The sequence below is a fragment of the Pimephales promelas genome, chromosome 3 (assembly GCF_988280905.1).
Source record: "Pimephales promelas chromosome 3, fPimPro1.hap1.1, whole genome shotgun sequence".
In the NCBI taxonomy this organism is placed as follows: domain Eukaryota; kingdom Metazoa; phylum Chordata; class Actinopteri; order Cypriniformes; family Leuciscidae; genus Pimephales; species Pimephales promelas.
In genome coordinates this window covers 30777699-30794982 of record NC_142771.1, presented here as the reverse complement: position 1 = coordinate 30794982, position 17284 = coordinate 30777699, and the positions used below count along the sequence as shown (strand labels likewise).

The following is a 17284-nucleotide window of genomic DNA, read 5'->3' as shown; positions in this document are numbered from 1 at the left end:
GTGACTCTCAGCTTCACACACCCATGAAATTGCATCTCATCTGGGCTCTATTCTTATCTTTGTTCTTCCTATCTTCAGTCTTTTTCTCATTTGCTCTAAATAACTCCTTAAAGGGATAGATCACGCAAAATTGAACATTGTGCTGTTATTTACTCACCCTGATGCAGTTTCAGTTTGTAATTTGTTCGGTGGAATTAAAAAGAAATGAGTTTCTGTTTTACCCAGACTTTTTTGTCTAACCCAGTTCATAGTGTCCATGTGCAGTTCATAAGTGCTCCATGTGACGTTCACTATGTTGTAAAGGCCCGTTCACATCAAGGATGATTACTATAAAGAGAAACATAAAGATATAGTTAAAGAATAGTCCACAGCTGTAATGACACAGAGGACTGATATCATTTGAATCACTTTCATAACTATTTTATCCAGTTGGTGAGCCAATCAGAATCCATCCTGCTGTAAACAAGCTCGCACATTTAAGGGGAAAGACAAGCACACGCTTAGAATAAACAGAGCAATATAGTCCACTGGTGTGGATGCTAATATAGTTAGCATTACGGTAATGTTTATATTTATCGTTGTTGGTGTGAATGGACCTCATTTCTTGTGAAGCGGCGTTGTTGTTCATTAAAACTAAGACATCAGACTTTAGCTCACACCTTTGCACAAGTTACGTCCCTTCAGTCCAGAAAAAGATTTGGAGCGGTGATGAATTAATAGCTGTAGATGGAGTCCTCAGAGGAAAAGTGATCAGTGAAGTGAGTGTGTCCCCTCTGGCCATCACCATCCTTGATTCATGAGTCATTCTACTGCGTTTCTCCAAAATAAAACCCAGACTTCTCTGTACTTACAAACAGAACGCATGTCCCTGTGTGTGCCATCATGTGTCTGCCTTCTGTGAGGAAAGCCGCAATATGTATTCCAGTATGTCTTCTGTGCTGTGGTGTATAATACACAGTCTAGTCATTTACAGACGTTTTAGACTTTTTATCTAAATCTAGCAAACTTTTTAAATATTATTATGACTGAACACATAACGCATGCACATGACAAGACAATGACTGTATAATTTAAATGTTTGCGTTTTTAGGAATCCAAATGCAAATGAACGGCCAAAACCAATAAAACTGTTTACTGTCATTCAAATTGCCCCTTAGACTGAATGCTTTTGCTACTTCAATATGTAAATCACCTGTTCTTATTGGCTAACCAATAATAATTCACATTGTTGCTCCATACACAATGTTTATCCTCATCGCATGTGACGTTCACTCAATGTTGATTTCAAACCAAGAAGATGAAAATAGTCCAAACATCTCTCTACTTTTAATGGGGAAAGTGGTTTATTTTCATGGTATAATTGTCTTCCGTGATGTACACGGTTTAGTCATCTGATAACGTCTCAGTGAAACCCTTCATAAAGAATATCTGGCATGTGTCCTGTCTTGTATGAATCAGGATCTTTTACAGCCTGCAGTCATCGCAGCATGAGTGGGATTTAAAGCTCAGCCTCCTCTCAGAACCGTTTTGGAATTCACTCCATTGCCTTTGTCTCATAAAGGCATCACCAGTCAACCAATATTGCGTCCAATTACTGGAGGTCATTCACGCATGACATGTGAGACAATGGGGCCCTGACACACAGCCTGAATACTATTACAACCTATAAATCCAGCCATGAACTACACTATAGACCAGTGGCGCTCACTTCAGCCTTTTGTACAGCCATCCATGGATAGAATGGAGAGGCCACTTTATTCCCCTCGTTGTTGCTATAATTCTACCGTTTATATGCAATCAGGGAGGCCGGTTATATGCGATGGGATTTTGCTTGTTCATAAGCAGGTTTTACAGACACCACTACTGGCACTTTTCCCTGTGACCGCTGCCATGCGCTTGTCCACGTGTGTAATGATAGTGATGAAAGCATCACTCCTCCTCAACAAACCCACTGCTCTGACGCATGTGTCTGTTTTTTGATTCTCATTCACGCAACCCTCTGCAAGCTGCGTATGAAGTTGGCCCAAGACTCCATCTGCGTTGGCGCGTGGAGGTTTATGAGCGGACTGTGTGAATTAGTATTTCCTGTGCAGAAATGGAAAAGTTTTTTTTGTTGTTTTAACCCTGCTGTCTACATGTTCACTGCACTCTTCATCATTACCGTCACACGTCAGATTCATTGCCAGTGTGTAGCAGTACAGCTGTTTTCAACATTGATAATTAGAAATGTTTCTTGAGCTGCGAATCGGCATGCAGTTTCAATATTATGGGAATCAAACCCATGATCTTGGTGTTACAAGTGTCAAGCTGAACTGTTTGAGGTATTAACCCTAGTGCTTCCTTTTAAGAGGTCTTCAGGTCTCGTCTTTCTCATAAAATTCCAGCCCGTTCTCATCCCAAGCTGTCATATACTGACGCTTTTGACATTCCGTCCACATCCAATGTACATGGCACCCTTTAGTATCAATATTACCCCTTTTCCACCAACAAGAACCAGGTACTGATTCAGAGTTAGAGCTAGTGCTGGTTCGGAGTTGGTTCAACTGACGAGCTTTCAAAGAACCGGTTTGCCTTTCCACAGACTAGAGAGCCATCACAGAGCCAGATCTTATGTCACTGTATACATCTCATGTTGCCCAGCAACGCTAGCGTAACACACCAGGCTTGTTCGAGATGGTTCGGCACTGTGAATCTCGAACTGTGAGAGCGATTCGAAAAAAAACATTAGAAAAAGATTTGATTCAAATCTGGACTCGTAAACGCTCCGATCAGTCCTCCGATGCATCTTAAAGAAACCTTCCATCAACAATGGTGGTTGTTGCGTTACTATTTATGCTTATGGCTTTGCAAACCAACATCGGTATCCAAACACGGCGAATCCAGCACGTCCGTGCAGCTCGCCTTAACTTGCATTAACAGATTACAATCAAGCTGCTATTAGCATGATTAGCTGCTATTTAAAAAATAGCGGTCACAAGTTTCTATTCGTCTTGTTGGTCACGGTAACCCCGCCCCCAGCCGCTGACGTAAGCGGTTCTTACTTCTAGACCAGCAATACCCAAGATGGCATCCCCATTCAATTGTTGTGCTGAAAATTGGGGATCGTTAACAAACAGTCCTAGTAAGAATCATGGTGCTACTTAAGAACCGCTTTTACTGGTTCGAAGCTGGTGCTTTGGTGGTCGAAAAACAAAGAACCGATTTGAAACTAGGCTCTGGCTCCGAACCAGCACCAGCTCTGCCTTGGTGGAAAAGGGGCATCTGAGAAGCAGATATATATGCCTCCTAGTGGTCAAACCCTAAATGTACCCCAGAACTAAGCCTACCATAACTGAACAAAGCTCTGTGTGCGTTATATTGACACTAAAGGGTGCCATGTGCGTTGGATTTAGATGAAATTTCAAAAGTGTCACTATATGACGCCCTAGGATGAGAATGCGTTGAAAAATCTGTCAGAAGCGTCGCTCCTTTTCTACCATCCCAACACATTACACTTTAGTGATATAAGTGTTAATGTAAACTGCTACCAAATATGACAATCATTACTGAAACACATTTACTGACAAGCATATGCAATTATTAATGTCCAGTTGAGTGAGATCTGAACTTACTGCAACCTACTGAGCTATTCTCGAGCACCCCTAAGACTGAAAGCCTACATTTATTCAATTTGTTGCCTATTTTAAAGCTTTAAGCTACCAATAAGAGCGTTCTCAGCTTAATTTTAACATGTTTTAGCATGTCTAAATCCGTTCCACAGATTTTCCTCTAATATCGGTGCAAAAAAAAAAAAATTGGGTGTTGTCTAGGATTATTGATTCTTTTGCATTGAGTGGAAAATTGTCCTCTACAGAAGAGAAATTATATGTTCGGCATATCTTGGTTGAGTGAGGCAGTCGTGGACTGAATCTAAATTGGCTCGTGGCTGGAAATATAGCTCTTCAAATACCTGACATGGCTGCTGTGGGCTCTCTGAGGTCAGTAAATAATGGTATGATAGTGTGTCATCTGCTTAGGGGGGTTGTGAAATGGAAAGAACTGAGAAGATTTTTAGCTTGTTGCAGGATTTTAATGACTTAGTGGGGTGGTGATGGCGCAGTGGATAAGACACATGCCTTTGGTGTGAGACCCGGGTTTGAATCCACTGCGAGACACCAATGTGTCCCTGAGCAAGACACTTAACCCCTAGTTGCTCCAGAGGCGTGCGACCTCTAACATATAGCAATAGTAAGTCGCTTTGGAAAAAAGCGTCAGCTAAATGAATAAATGTAAATGTAGTGCTTGTGGAATAGTCACCATTTTCTATTATTACCATGAAGGATTATATTTTTTAACTTTAAAAAAAAAAAATTCGTCAAATCTTCACCTGCCTCTTTCAGCAACATCTCTTGTCTTTTCTGGTGACGTGTTTACTGGCGCTAGAGTGGGACAACCCGTCACTGACATGAGATCAACCAATAGCAAACCACAATCTTCCAAACAATTCCCTGTTGACAAAATCAAGGCTCGCCCTACATTTTTCTTATTTCAAATCCTGTTTCAATCAGAAAGTAAAAGTCTATCGCAACTTCTGTTTCATGTCGAATTTTAATAAGAAGTTTGTAGAGGCAAGCAAATGGAAAAACACTGCCATGAGTGGAACTTCATCTAAATGTTAAATGCTGATTTCTTCATACCTAACCTCTCTCTCTCTCTCTCTCTCTCTCTCTCTCTCTCTCTCTCTCTCTCTCCACAGATATCCTGCAGTATTACCTCACATGTAACGTGGGTCAGATCAACCCCTACCAACAGGTAACCACAGATGTTAAACTATCCATTTAATTATTTGATTCAGATTTTCTCTATGAACTAAATCCCTGACCTTCAAACCTCTGAGAGATGTCCTCAAGAATGTACATCGGCTCTGGTCCAAACCCTAGTGAGCTTCCTTACTAGACACATTTAGCGTCTTAGGCAGAATACCAATGCAAAGGCTTTTGATAACTGTAAAATTAAACACCCTTATAGATTCCTCTTTTGGCTTAAAGGAGTAGTTCACTTTTATGGAACTACTAGTAGTTCACTTTTATGGAGTAGTCCATGTCTTTCTTTCTTCAGTCGAAAAGAAATTAAGGTTTTTGATGAAAACATTCCAGGATTTTCTCCATATAATGGACTTCATTGGGAACCAAACGGTTCAAGGTCCAAATGAGAGTTTCAGTGCAGCTTCAACAGGCTTTAAACGACACCAGACAATGAATAAGGGTCTTATCAAGCGAAACGATCTGTCATTTCAAAAATAAATAAAAAAAGTTTACGTTTTATAAGCACAAATGCTCGCCTTGCTCTGTTCTGTGATGAGCGTTCGTGACTCTCCTGTTCGAACTCGAAATGAACAAATCTTTTTTCGAGTCATGACTCGAACGGTCCTAGATAAGACCCTTATTCATCATCTGGTGTTAATAAGGTTATAGTGAAATATCACAGATAGTGACAATTTTTCTAACTCTGACAATTTTTTTTTAAATTTCTTTAGTAATTCAAAATGATTATTTTTTGGTTTAAATGTTTAGCAAATATTAAGTCTTATTTTAGTATCATATTCTGTTATTTATCATTATTTTTAATCAGCTTTATTATCTATTTAACTCTAACTTATTTTTATTTAACTTTTAGTAATTGGTCATATTTTGCACGTTCTTAGGTTTTTCATCTGATATTAATATTTATTGATTTCAGCTTTAATTCAGTTACTGAAACCGATTTTGAATAATTTTAGTTAACAGTACCATCACTGATGCTCTGGAAGAATTAACTTTGTCCTGTGCACGTAACATGAGGTGTGAGGGACCATTAATGTTGTTTCTGTAAAGAGTTTGATTTCATTGTGTTAAGGAAGCTGCCTTAGACGGTAGTTGCCAGTGTAAACAATAGACAGCGAGGCATCTCACTGGTCTTTGGAAGACAGCCAATCTTCTCCCTCCTCTTACTCACACGCCCCCTGCTTCATTTGTCCCTGTACATTAGCATTCTCCTCGTAGCGAGAGCTCGATGGAAATGCATGTTCCTTTGGCTTCCTGCCTCTCCCTTTACTTAATGAAGTCCTTCTCTAAGTCTTTATTTGACTAATGCATGTGTATAATTCAAACAAATCACAGCTCTTAACTGATCATGATTGATGGATTATGTCAGTGACAGCTCCATTGTCTTGATATCACTTTATTTGAATGAAGGCTAATGTCCATATGGAGATTGAACGTTGTACTTTGTCAGCTGATGCCTCTAAATGGAGTTCCTCCAGTTCTCATTCAGCATACAGATGAACTCTGCCTGATTCACATCTGAGACTGCAAATAAGTGAAATGGATATTGATTTTTGGCTTGAAAAGTCATCCAGGGCCATTTAAAGAACATTTAACGAGAAAATTTTGAAGATTCTACAACCAATTGAATGCTTTATAATCCAAACATCATCTACTTTGATATCCACTGTCTTCTAAGGGGCTGTTCACACAAAACTGTTGTGTTTTTAAAATAACTGAAAGTTGTTGCTTAACTTATTTTGATGAGTTAAAGCAATGTAAAAACAAACGTTGTCATAACTTATTGATCATATATATTTTTTAGGGCTGTCAGTTAAACGGTGATTAACGGTGTTAACGCAAATCCATTTTAACAATGTTAAATTTTTTTATCGTATGATAAAAACCTTAGTTTTCTTTCACATGCTTTTGCAACAGGACACGGCATGCGCAAGCTGCGCTATGAAACCCATTCATTTCAATGGCTTGGGCCGCACGAGGACATTTTGTGAGTCTGATGGTACAATGTGTCTTGTCCACGACAAGATTTTAGGAGTCAAAATCGCCTAATCTGACACAGTGAATATCGTAACAGTCAAAAAAACTTGTGTAATCTGAACCAGGCATTAGAAGATGCACTTTGTGTTGCTCAAATATGGCAGCATCATTTTGGAACAATGTTGGAACAGCGTTTGTGTTATATTGCTTTTCATAATTCCTGCCCAACTTCCTGCTAGCGTCACGCTTTTCACTTTCAAATTTGCGATCACGTTTACTCTGTGTATAGGCCTATAATTTGGGGGTATAAAGGAAGCCTACCTTAAGCTTTTCATAGCTGCTGGCTTTTGACTTCAGAAGTTAGTTTCTAGTTATTTTGCCCCCACGTAACACTGTAACCAAAAGTCTTCTGTGCGCCCTGTGAAAGAAGGTACTTTCACTACTTCTTTCTCAATGAATGTCAGAAAACAAAAACAAAAAATTCCAGCCTATCATTTGTAGAACTGTTGACAGGCAAAGCCGATACAGTGGCCATTTGGCATATCAAATATTCATGTTCAAGAACACTGCTCTTGAAATATTCCATGACAGTTTAAAATGTCCTTAATGGCTGGGTACAAGAGCCTGTACTGACTTTTGCTGCTGGGTGTAAATGCACTGTTGCATTATTCAAGCATTTCTGACTCCTGCTGCAGGACTAAGAGTGGAGTGTGCAGTGGTGAAGGAACTCTGAGGAAATACGTCTACACTTGGCCGGAAGTGGCAGTCGTGCAACACACTTTATATTACCTGTTTCGCTCTTAAAGGGATAGTTCACTTTGAAATTAATTATTGATATGTTTTAGCTTACCTCAAGGGAATCCAAGATGTAGGTGTCTTTGTTTCCGCAGTATTTTCAATTTTGATATTTTTAGGTCAAACCGTTCTTGTCTGTCTGTCTTATAATGGAGGTATATGGGGTCCACCTTAGAGAGCATGCACAGAGAAGTCCAAATTAAACATGATTTAATGACTCGTGAATGTAAGTACACATTGATGGCCTAAGACACGAAACGAGCGGTTTGTGTGCGAAAACGTCAGATTTTATCTGATTAAGACAAAAAATAACAAAAGGTGTTTTGAATCAGTAATATAAACAAATCACGTTTGTATTAGGCAAATATGGATTACATGGTAAAAAAAAGTGTCAGTAAAATTTTTATAATTTTGCTAAATATTTCTATTTTAAATAAATGCTTTTCTTTTGAACTTTCTATTTATTAACGAATCCTGAAGAACGATTTATCACAGTTTCCACAAAAATAGCAAGCAGCACGATATTCTAATCACATTAGAATGATTTCTGAAGGATAATGTGACACTGAAGACTGGAGTAATGATGCTTTTATTTATTGTTTACCGGTAATTTTATTCCAATATAAAACAGTTCTAATTTTTTTTTTTTTTTAAATCTTACAAACCTCAAACTTTTGAACAAAAGTGTCCATACCAAGCTATAGTCTTGTAAATATAGTTATGAGATGTGTGTAAATAAGCAATTATGAAAATTACTATTTCTGTTTATTTTAATAGTTATTTTTCAACCAATATCTTTTAGTTTCAATTTATTTGTATTATTATTTGTTGTATGTTTGAGTTTATCTAAAATATTTTAGATAATATTAATTGTATATATATATATATATATATATATATATATATATATAAAAAATGCTGATTCCTATAATTTCTTTTCTTCTCTGTGCTCTTGTCCCAAAAAAATGGAGTAAACTTAAAAATGTTCAAAATTAAAATGTAGATTTTTGAATCAAGTTTTTATGAAGAGTAAAAGCTTCTCTATATGATAACATTTGCACAGATCATATAACTGATTTCTTGTTTCGTCTTGTAGAAGATGTCAGGAAGTCACAAAGCACTGGTGGAAATGCAGGACGACGTCTCAGAACTACTGCGCTCTGCAGTCCGAGAATACCCCAACACTAAGGTGAGTACTCGTATGTGTGTGTGTGCGTGTTTCAGAGCATGCATGCAGTATGTACGGCCCATTTCCCACAATTCCTGATACACAAATGTTGTGTGTTTGTTTTGCCCCCTCCCACTGGGCCTCTGTCATTGTGAAGCATCTGTGTGTGTTCTGGCACAAAGTGATGGCTGACATTCATTCAGTACATGTGAGAAAGAAAGCCGTCCTCTCGCTGGAACACAAGCGTTGAGAGAAAATGCTGAATCAATGGAAATATTTCACCCTTAGAACCAGCTAAAATCTGTTTACCACTGCAGCTTTATACAACTTAGACCTCACACAATACTGAGCCTTGAAAAGAAAGAAAACAAGCCGCTCTTCTTTGACATCCTTCTATGTGAATGTTTTTGGTTGTCATGTGTTTGCTGCCATCATGTGCTGAACTCATAAAAAGTGTTAAAATTGTGAAATGTTTGAAATTGAACCTTTGAATTGTGAAGTAATGTATGCTTTATTCAGCAAGGATACATTACATTAATCAATAGACATTTCTATTTTTTATTTTTTCATTTTGTAGTCGTCAAAGTTCACAATTTCTATGAAAATCTTAATCAGCACAATGAGTAATGATGCTTAAAATTCAGCTTTGCATCACTGGAATAAATTACATTTTATAATTTATTCTCATAGAAAAGAGTTATTTTGATATTTTTTACCATATTTTGATCAAATAAATATTCAAGCTTTTGAACCGTGGTGTATACCTAGCATATACATCTATGTTTTACATTTAGAGTAACCATGTTTTTGTGCTTGTTTTTAGGGAAACCTTGAGCAGATTCAGGGGGTTTTGAACACCACTGAGGTTGGACTGCACCAGCTCACTGCCCTCGTGGACTGCCGCAGTTTGCATATGGTGAGAAATAGTGTTTGTTTTTAGAGTATATGACCACTTTGCACATCCGCTTCCACTCTGACTCAAAGTAAAGCACTTCTTGCCGAGATTTTCACTGTAACCTCAACCTGTGGGCTTCTGTTGACATGAAAAACCCAGCCTGCAATCCACTCACAAACAAACACTCAAACTGGTCTTCTATCTGCTAACCTCACCAGCACTTACTGTGGCAGTCTGGAGCCTGTCCTCTTTTCCAAGATGGAAATATCTGATATTTCAGGATTCAGCATGACTAGAGTTCCTCTTCATGGCTGAAAGACAGAGTCCTGCTGTGTGGGTGGTCCTGAAAATGCATCTCCTTCCCATGAGAACAGAAAGTAACGGATAAAATCTGGACTTTTGGAGATGTACTATACATTATTAATGGTGTTTTCATACTGCAAAAGCAATAACACCCTTCACAGGCGTCCAAGCCGTACATCTGGGCTGTATGAGGGAGAGTTTGTGCCGGAGATGCAGAACAGTGCCGGCAGTAATTACAAATGGAGCAATTTTGCTGTTAATAATGACGGTAATTTGCAGGAAGTTCTTAGTTAGAGAGTCTAGCACTGGATGTTATCATATCTTCTGTTTTTATTATTCACATACCCAACAGAGATAGGCTGGTTTCTGTATCCATTTTGGTTCATTCAAGCAGTGCATACATGCATGCATGCATAAATACTAGGGATGGGGCGATTACCGGTTTCAAGATAAACCATGATAAAATATACTGGTTAGTATTATCATTTAAAATTTTATTATCATTAAAGCCGTGATTTAATGATAATTAAAATCATTTAATGATTTTAAAAACTCGCTGTAAATCCTGTCCTACCAGCAACAGTCTGACGCAGTTTTTTTTTTATTTTTTTATTTTTATTTATTTATTTTTTTAAATAATTATTCGAGAAGGAATGGTGGAAGGCAGTGACCGTGCTCGAGAGATTTTTCAGCCTTTTAAGAGGACCAAATCTTAGGTGTGGTCATATTTTGGCTTTTACAAAAGTCCTGAGGGAAACTTGATTGAGGATGGTCACCCTGTCTGCCAAACAAAGTCATCATGATAATCACCAAGTTATCAGCAAGTTAACTTTGACCTCAATACCAAAACTATGTCTGTATGAAAGCTTGTTTCTTCCACTGAATAAAAATAAATAAATAATTGCGATAAACAATTGCAAGATATGAAGTCAGAATTGTGAGAAATAAAGCCGCAATTGCGAGATATACTGTATAGTAGCAATTCTGAGGAATAATTTCGCAATTGTGAGAAAACGAGACAGAATTGAGACTTTTTATCTCACAATTCTGACTTTATAACACATAATTGTTTATAACACTTTATGACGCAATTTTTATATCTCGAAATTCTGACATCTTTTCTCAGAATTGTGAGATATAAACTCGCCGTTGCGAGTTATCAAGCCAATTGTACGGGGGAAAAAATACCAACTTTTTTCCCCGTCAGAATAGTTTATATCTCACAATTCTGACTTTATAACACGCAATTCTGACTTTATAACACGTAATTCTGACTTTATAACATGCAATGGCGACTTTATATCTCGCAATTCTGACTTTATATCAAACAAATTCTGACTTTATATCACAGAATTGCAAGATATAATGTCAGAATTGCGAGTTAATTAAAGAGTTAATTTAGAGAGTTAACTTTTCTCAGAATTGTGAGATATAAACTCGCAATTGCGAGTTATCAGGCCAATTGTACGGGGGAAAAAATACCAACTTTTTCCCCCTCAGAATAGTTTATATCTCACAATTCTGACTTTACAACACGCAATTTTGACTTTATATCATGCATTTCTGGTTTTATATCGCAAATCTGTCTTTATATCATGCAATTCTGACTTTATATCTCGCAATTCTGACTTTATATCAATCAATTCTGACTTTATATCTCGCAATTCTGACTTTATAACACGCAATGGCGACTTTATATCACGTGATTCTGACTTTATATCTTGCAATTCTGACTTTATATCAAACAAATTCTGACTTTATATCTCAGAATTGCAAGATATAAAGTCAGAATTGCGAGATGTAAACTCGCAATTGTGAGAAAGTCAGAATTGTGAGATAAAAAGTCGCAATTACCTTTTTTATTTTTTATTCTGTGGCAGCTTCCATACGTCTGGGAAACAATTGGGCACGAAATGTTGTTTTTTTTAAATATTTTAAGTCACTCACTTCATAAGAAGAAAAGTTCGCAGCAAGTGGCTTTGAGCCAAAGACGAATGGAAAACTTCAAACAAGACTATTATTAAGATTGACATTTTTTTAACGGATAGTGGTAATGTATAAATTCATTGTACACTAATTACATCGCTTTTATTTTTACTACATAATTACAGGGACATATTGAATTAATAATGAGATTAGCTCATGTTTTAAATCTTACCTTGGATGTGTGCACTGTGTAATAATGCGTTGCTATTGACGACGGTCCTTATAAAGATGGAAATGCCACAGAATAGAATCTTCCTTAAAAAAAACTGCATTGATCTGCTTGTTTTCAGTGTGAGCATCTGTTCTTTGTTCTCGTTTTAACAAAATCGTGATAATATTGATAATCACAATAATTTTGGACACTATAATCGTGATATGAAATTTTCATACCGTCCCATCCCTAATACATACATACATGTATACAGTAGTCAAAATTTGAAGTGGATCAAAACAATTCATCATAGTTGTCTTAAGAAAAGAACGGGTATTGTTCAAACTTGTATAACTTTGATGATCATACATTTGTATGTATGTCTGACTGTTAAATAAAAAAAATAAATACTATAATACTATAAAAAAAATAATAATAACTTTGATGATCCACTTCAAATGTTGACAACTGTATATATTCTATTCTTTATCAACTACATGAAGTGAATTAAACATCACATTATATCAGAGATTCCCAGACTGGGGTTGAACTGTAGGGGGTTTAAATTGTGCAGTTTAATGAAAAGCTGACAATTAAAATAAATCCAAAGACAGAGTAATGCGTAATTAAATGACTTGCTGAGTGATAATTCAAATAATAATGAATGTGTTCGACAGTTGATTATATATGCAATATGGTAATTCTGAGAAAGTGCTTCTTAAAAGTGAAATGGTTTATGTAAATTCAATGTGTGTGTGGCATCAGTGGCTGGTGTGTGTGAACGTATATAAGTGGTAGGCTTTTTAGAAAGGAAAATTCGAATTAGGGAGGATCAATAAATTCTGAATGATTTACTGCCATTGTGTGAATAATATTTTATCAGCATCATGTTATTCAAAACCTTTGTTACCTTTATGCTTCCACCGATGAAAGAAAGTCAATGATGGCAGTGAGTTAATGACCGAATTTTCATCTGTGTTTCATCTGTGCTGCCTCTGTCTGTGTCTGTGCAGGATTATGTGCAGGCTTTGACCGGAGTGTGTTATGATGGGCTGGAGGGTCTGATCTACCTGGTGCTGTTCTCATTCATCACTGCTCTCATGTTCACCTCGGTCATCTGCAGCGTGCCGCACACATGGCATGGCAAAAGGTGAGATCTTTATAAAATATGTATATAAGTGGCCCAAGTAATGTTTAATTATATTATATTATATTTAATTATAACTGAATAAATTTACTGATGGAATGACAATAATACTAGTTTATTTATAGTCAATAATCAATCTGTGAGAAGTTGCTAAAGTTGTGTAAATGTTAATAAGGCTTTAAAGGATTAGTTCACTTTTAAAAAAAACTTTTGCTGATAATTTACTCACCCCCATGTCATCCAAGATGTCCATGTCTTTCTTTCTTCAGTCGAAAAGAAATTAAGGTTTTTGATGAAAACATTCCAGGATTTTCTCCATATAATGGACTTCAATGGGAACCAAACGGTTCAAGGTCCAAATGAGAGTTTCAGTGCAGCTTCAAAGGGCTTTAAACGACACCAGACGATGAATAAGGGTCTTATCTAGGACTCTTCGAGTCATGACTTGAAAAAAGATTTGTTAATTCTGATGAACGGGTTTGAACAGGAGAGTCACGAACGCGCATCACAGAACAGAGCAAGGCGAGCATTTGTGCTTATAAAACGAACTTTTTTATTTATTTTGGATATAACCGATCGTTTCGGTAGATTACACACTTATTCATCGTCTGGTGTCATTTAAAGCCCTTTGAAGCTGCACTGAAACTCTCATTTGGACCTTGTACTGTTTGGTTCCCAGTAAAGTGCATTATATGGAGAAAATCCTGGAATGTTTTCATCTAAAACCTTAATTTCTTTTCGACTAAAGAAAGAATGACATGGGCGTCTTGGATGACATGGGGGTGAGTAAATTATCAACTTTAAACACGCCAAGCAAAAAGTGAATCAATTCCTCAGTGTTATCTCTACCTACCATTTTATAATACAGTATGCATCTGTTAGTGACCTTATGCTATATATTTCTGTATTCATATCACTAATACCACTGTTTTAAAGCATTAAATACGCATTATCTGGCTTGTACTCTTTCCTTAGAAAGGTGCAGTTTTGTTATTGTCTTAAAACTTACTGTTCTTTTCCCATACACATTCATTCAGTGGAGCATCCTAATTTGTGTAGTTAAATACACTCAAGAGGATTAAACCAAAGATAAAACAACAATGGAAATGGTTAGTGGTATGTGTGTGTGTGTGTGTGTGTGTCCGTGGGCATTGTTGCGAAGACTGTATGGTCAGACACCTCATGTTCCCAACACACTCTTCGGTCAAGAGCAAAACGGATACAGCTGCCTCGCACCATCTCTCCCCCCCCCCCCCACCCCCCACCCCCTTGTTCCTTCCTTTTAAGCGCTCTGTGTGGGAAACACATCTTCCTCCCATAATTACTCCTCCCAAATGTAATAATTCCCCGGCCTAGACCCATGCAGTTGCTCTGCCAGGACAGGCTTGCGTCAGGCAAACAAGATTACTCTGGGAGAGATAGAAAAGACAAAGACGCCAGCTTTGGCACATTATGTAATTATCATCACACTCATAAGTGTACGTCTCATAATACACAGCTATTCACACTACCTCTTCATTATAGATAATTAGCCGTTTCTGAATATGAGTTTAGGCAGGCTGTGGCAGGCAGTGCAGCGTCGAGGTAGAAACCGTACGGAGTGTTGGGAAAAATCGCTGCATGCGTTTTTATATTCAAATACCTTTTTGTCTGCATTAAAGGTGCACTTAGACATTTTTTTCCTGATTTAAAAAATAATAGGACTGTTTTAACAATAAAAAGCTTAAAATTATTTGCAGTGACATTAGTGGCATAATAAAAACGATTTTATTAAAACAAGGGATGCACGATATATCGGCCACCATATCGGTATAGGCCGATTTTAATGTTATCGTTATCGGCCCGATAAGAAAATCTGGTCGATATATTACAGCCAATAAATAATAGATTATTTCTTTCAGCTAAGGCACTTCGGATGCAATTTTTTGTTGATTGAATTGGAAAAAAGTGAGTTAATACAAAGGAGATTAATTTAATCATCAGAAACTCAAAATAATAAGTTATCTCAACTAAATAAATTATTTAAGTTCATTTGACAAAAGAAAAAATGTTGTGATAACAAATCTTGAATTTTTTTTTTTTTTTACAGTTTGTTCACTGATCGCTATGATGTTGAAATGCTTGAAATATGATAGGAATCACTTTGAAAAGGAAAATACACTGCAACGTGTAGAGCAAGTCTGTCATATAGGCTTCCTATCATTGATTGTAAAGAGAACAGTATAAGTGTGTGCTTGTGACATAGTGAGACTTTTGTTTTTGTAATCAGGCTCTCAAAAACTATATCAAAATTTGGATTTCGATTTATCAGCCAATATATCGGTTATCGGCATTCAAATTTAAAGAATTATCGGTATCGGTTAATTTTCATATGGGTGCATCTCTAATTAAAACCATACTGGGTCCCTCATGGGGGTAGACATGTTGGTCTAATGACCAATTAAATACTACCAAAGTCACTTTAAGGCAAGCCATTTCTCTTGGCGGCCATCTTTGAAACTTCTCTCGGGCAGCTATTTCAGTCATGGAAGTGCAGCTCCTATCTCTTTGAATGGGGAAACATCAAATTCTCCAAAACTGTTCACCAAGCTTACTATTAAATTTCCAATAATTTTCATTTGAAATCACAAATTAAATCTGACAACAGTCTCATACATTTTCTAAACTCTCAAATCATGGCAACAGACTGCATTTTCCAGGCTTTTCCAGCAACAGGAGTTTCTTCTAACGGCAGCTACAGTGATGCGATGACTTAACTAGCTGGCGATTGGCTCTTTTACTCAGAAGGCGTGGCTTATTCTGCCATTTTGCGCATTGCACTTTCTCCCATTCATAGTAATATGAGTGTGTGTCTAAATCAATGATGGGTGACTTTTCTTATGCTGTAAATCCACTAGCATGTTACAAAAAAAGACAGTGCCCCTTGTGTTAGGTTACAAATATGGGTTCAGTCATTTAAAAGTTAAGTTTTAGCATTTTAAACCTACACTTTATAAAAATATTTGATTTTTAAAATTGTATTCAACAGCTATTTTTTCACAAACTGATTATACAACAATATTGAAACTTTTCTGCTGTTTATTTTTTAAATATTTAAATTTTTAAATAAGGACATTGGAAAAGAAAGGAAGTTTCTTCAGATAAAAGCATCTGCTGAATGCATAAATGTAAATGTCCTCAGTGTAGTCGAGAAACTGAATTTATTTTAAAATGTATTTCGTTTTTGCTTTGGGATATGCAATATATGCTCAAATTGACCATAAAGAAATTGTTCACTTTCCACAATTTGTGAGCACGTTGAGACTTTGCACATTTGTTCATGACCCTAAATGAAAGTCACAAAATTTCAAGAAAAAAACGTGAGGTTAACAAGTATTTCTGGCAAATCAAAAATCTAAATGGGTCAAATTGACCCACAACATGATCTGTTGCAAATAAATGTCACAAAAGTGTTAAACAAAAATTCTATCATTATACAGTTGTCATGTTTTTCTTTCTGCATAGAAACGTTCACCTTTGTCGACAATACCACATTCACACTTTATGCCAATGATAATAAGTTTCAAGTGTTGGCTACATTAGTACAGAAGCTAAACTATTGTACATTGAGTGGTGATAAATAAAATCGAGTTTGTAAACGATTCATCAATTTATGTACCACCAATGACCAGCAGAGGGCGGCCCACATAAACAGTGTGGAGCTGTTTTACAGTCCTGCTGATCGTGTTTATTTTACTCCCTCTGGTTTCCATCAGCTTTTTCATCCACGTCCATTAAGCTGAAGCAGTCTTGATGCCTCCCATTCTGTTCCCAATCATATAAAATCGATCAGCAGACACAGGAGAACAGACTGTTAAGTGTAATAGTCATTGATGCAGGTATTTGTGTGATTCCAAGCTTTCCCTCAAATGGTATTATGTCCTCCCTCTGAAGAGGAAATAGAGCGAATTACTCTGCTGTCTTGTTCTCTGTGCCTGAAACAAATCAGACTTAGGATGGCAAACACATGCCTGTGTGTGGATTTAATGTGCTCTTCCTGTTTGTCGTCAGAAACATAGCT

General features: G+C 36.9%; 1 protein-coding gene across 2 annotated transcripts in view; it reads left to right on the top strand.

Annotated features, from left to right (window-relative positions):
* ttyh3a (tweety family member 3a) overlaps positions 1-17284 on the top strand; it is a 79925-nt gene that overhangs the window by 46783 nt on the left and 15858 nt on the right. For both annotated transcript variants that reach the window (XM_039686174.2, XM_089128737.1), the window contains exons 8-11: positions 4736-4791; positions 8671-8763; positions 9566-9658; positions 13091-13227. In XM_039686174.2, coding sequence (XP_039542108.1) covers positions 4736-4791; positions 8671-8763; positions 9566-9658; positions 13091-13227 — 379 coding nt within the window. The remainder of the gene's footprint in view (positions 1-4735; positions 4792-8670; positions 8764-9565; positions 9659-13090; positions 13228-17284) is intronic.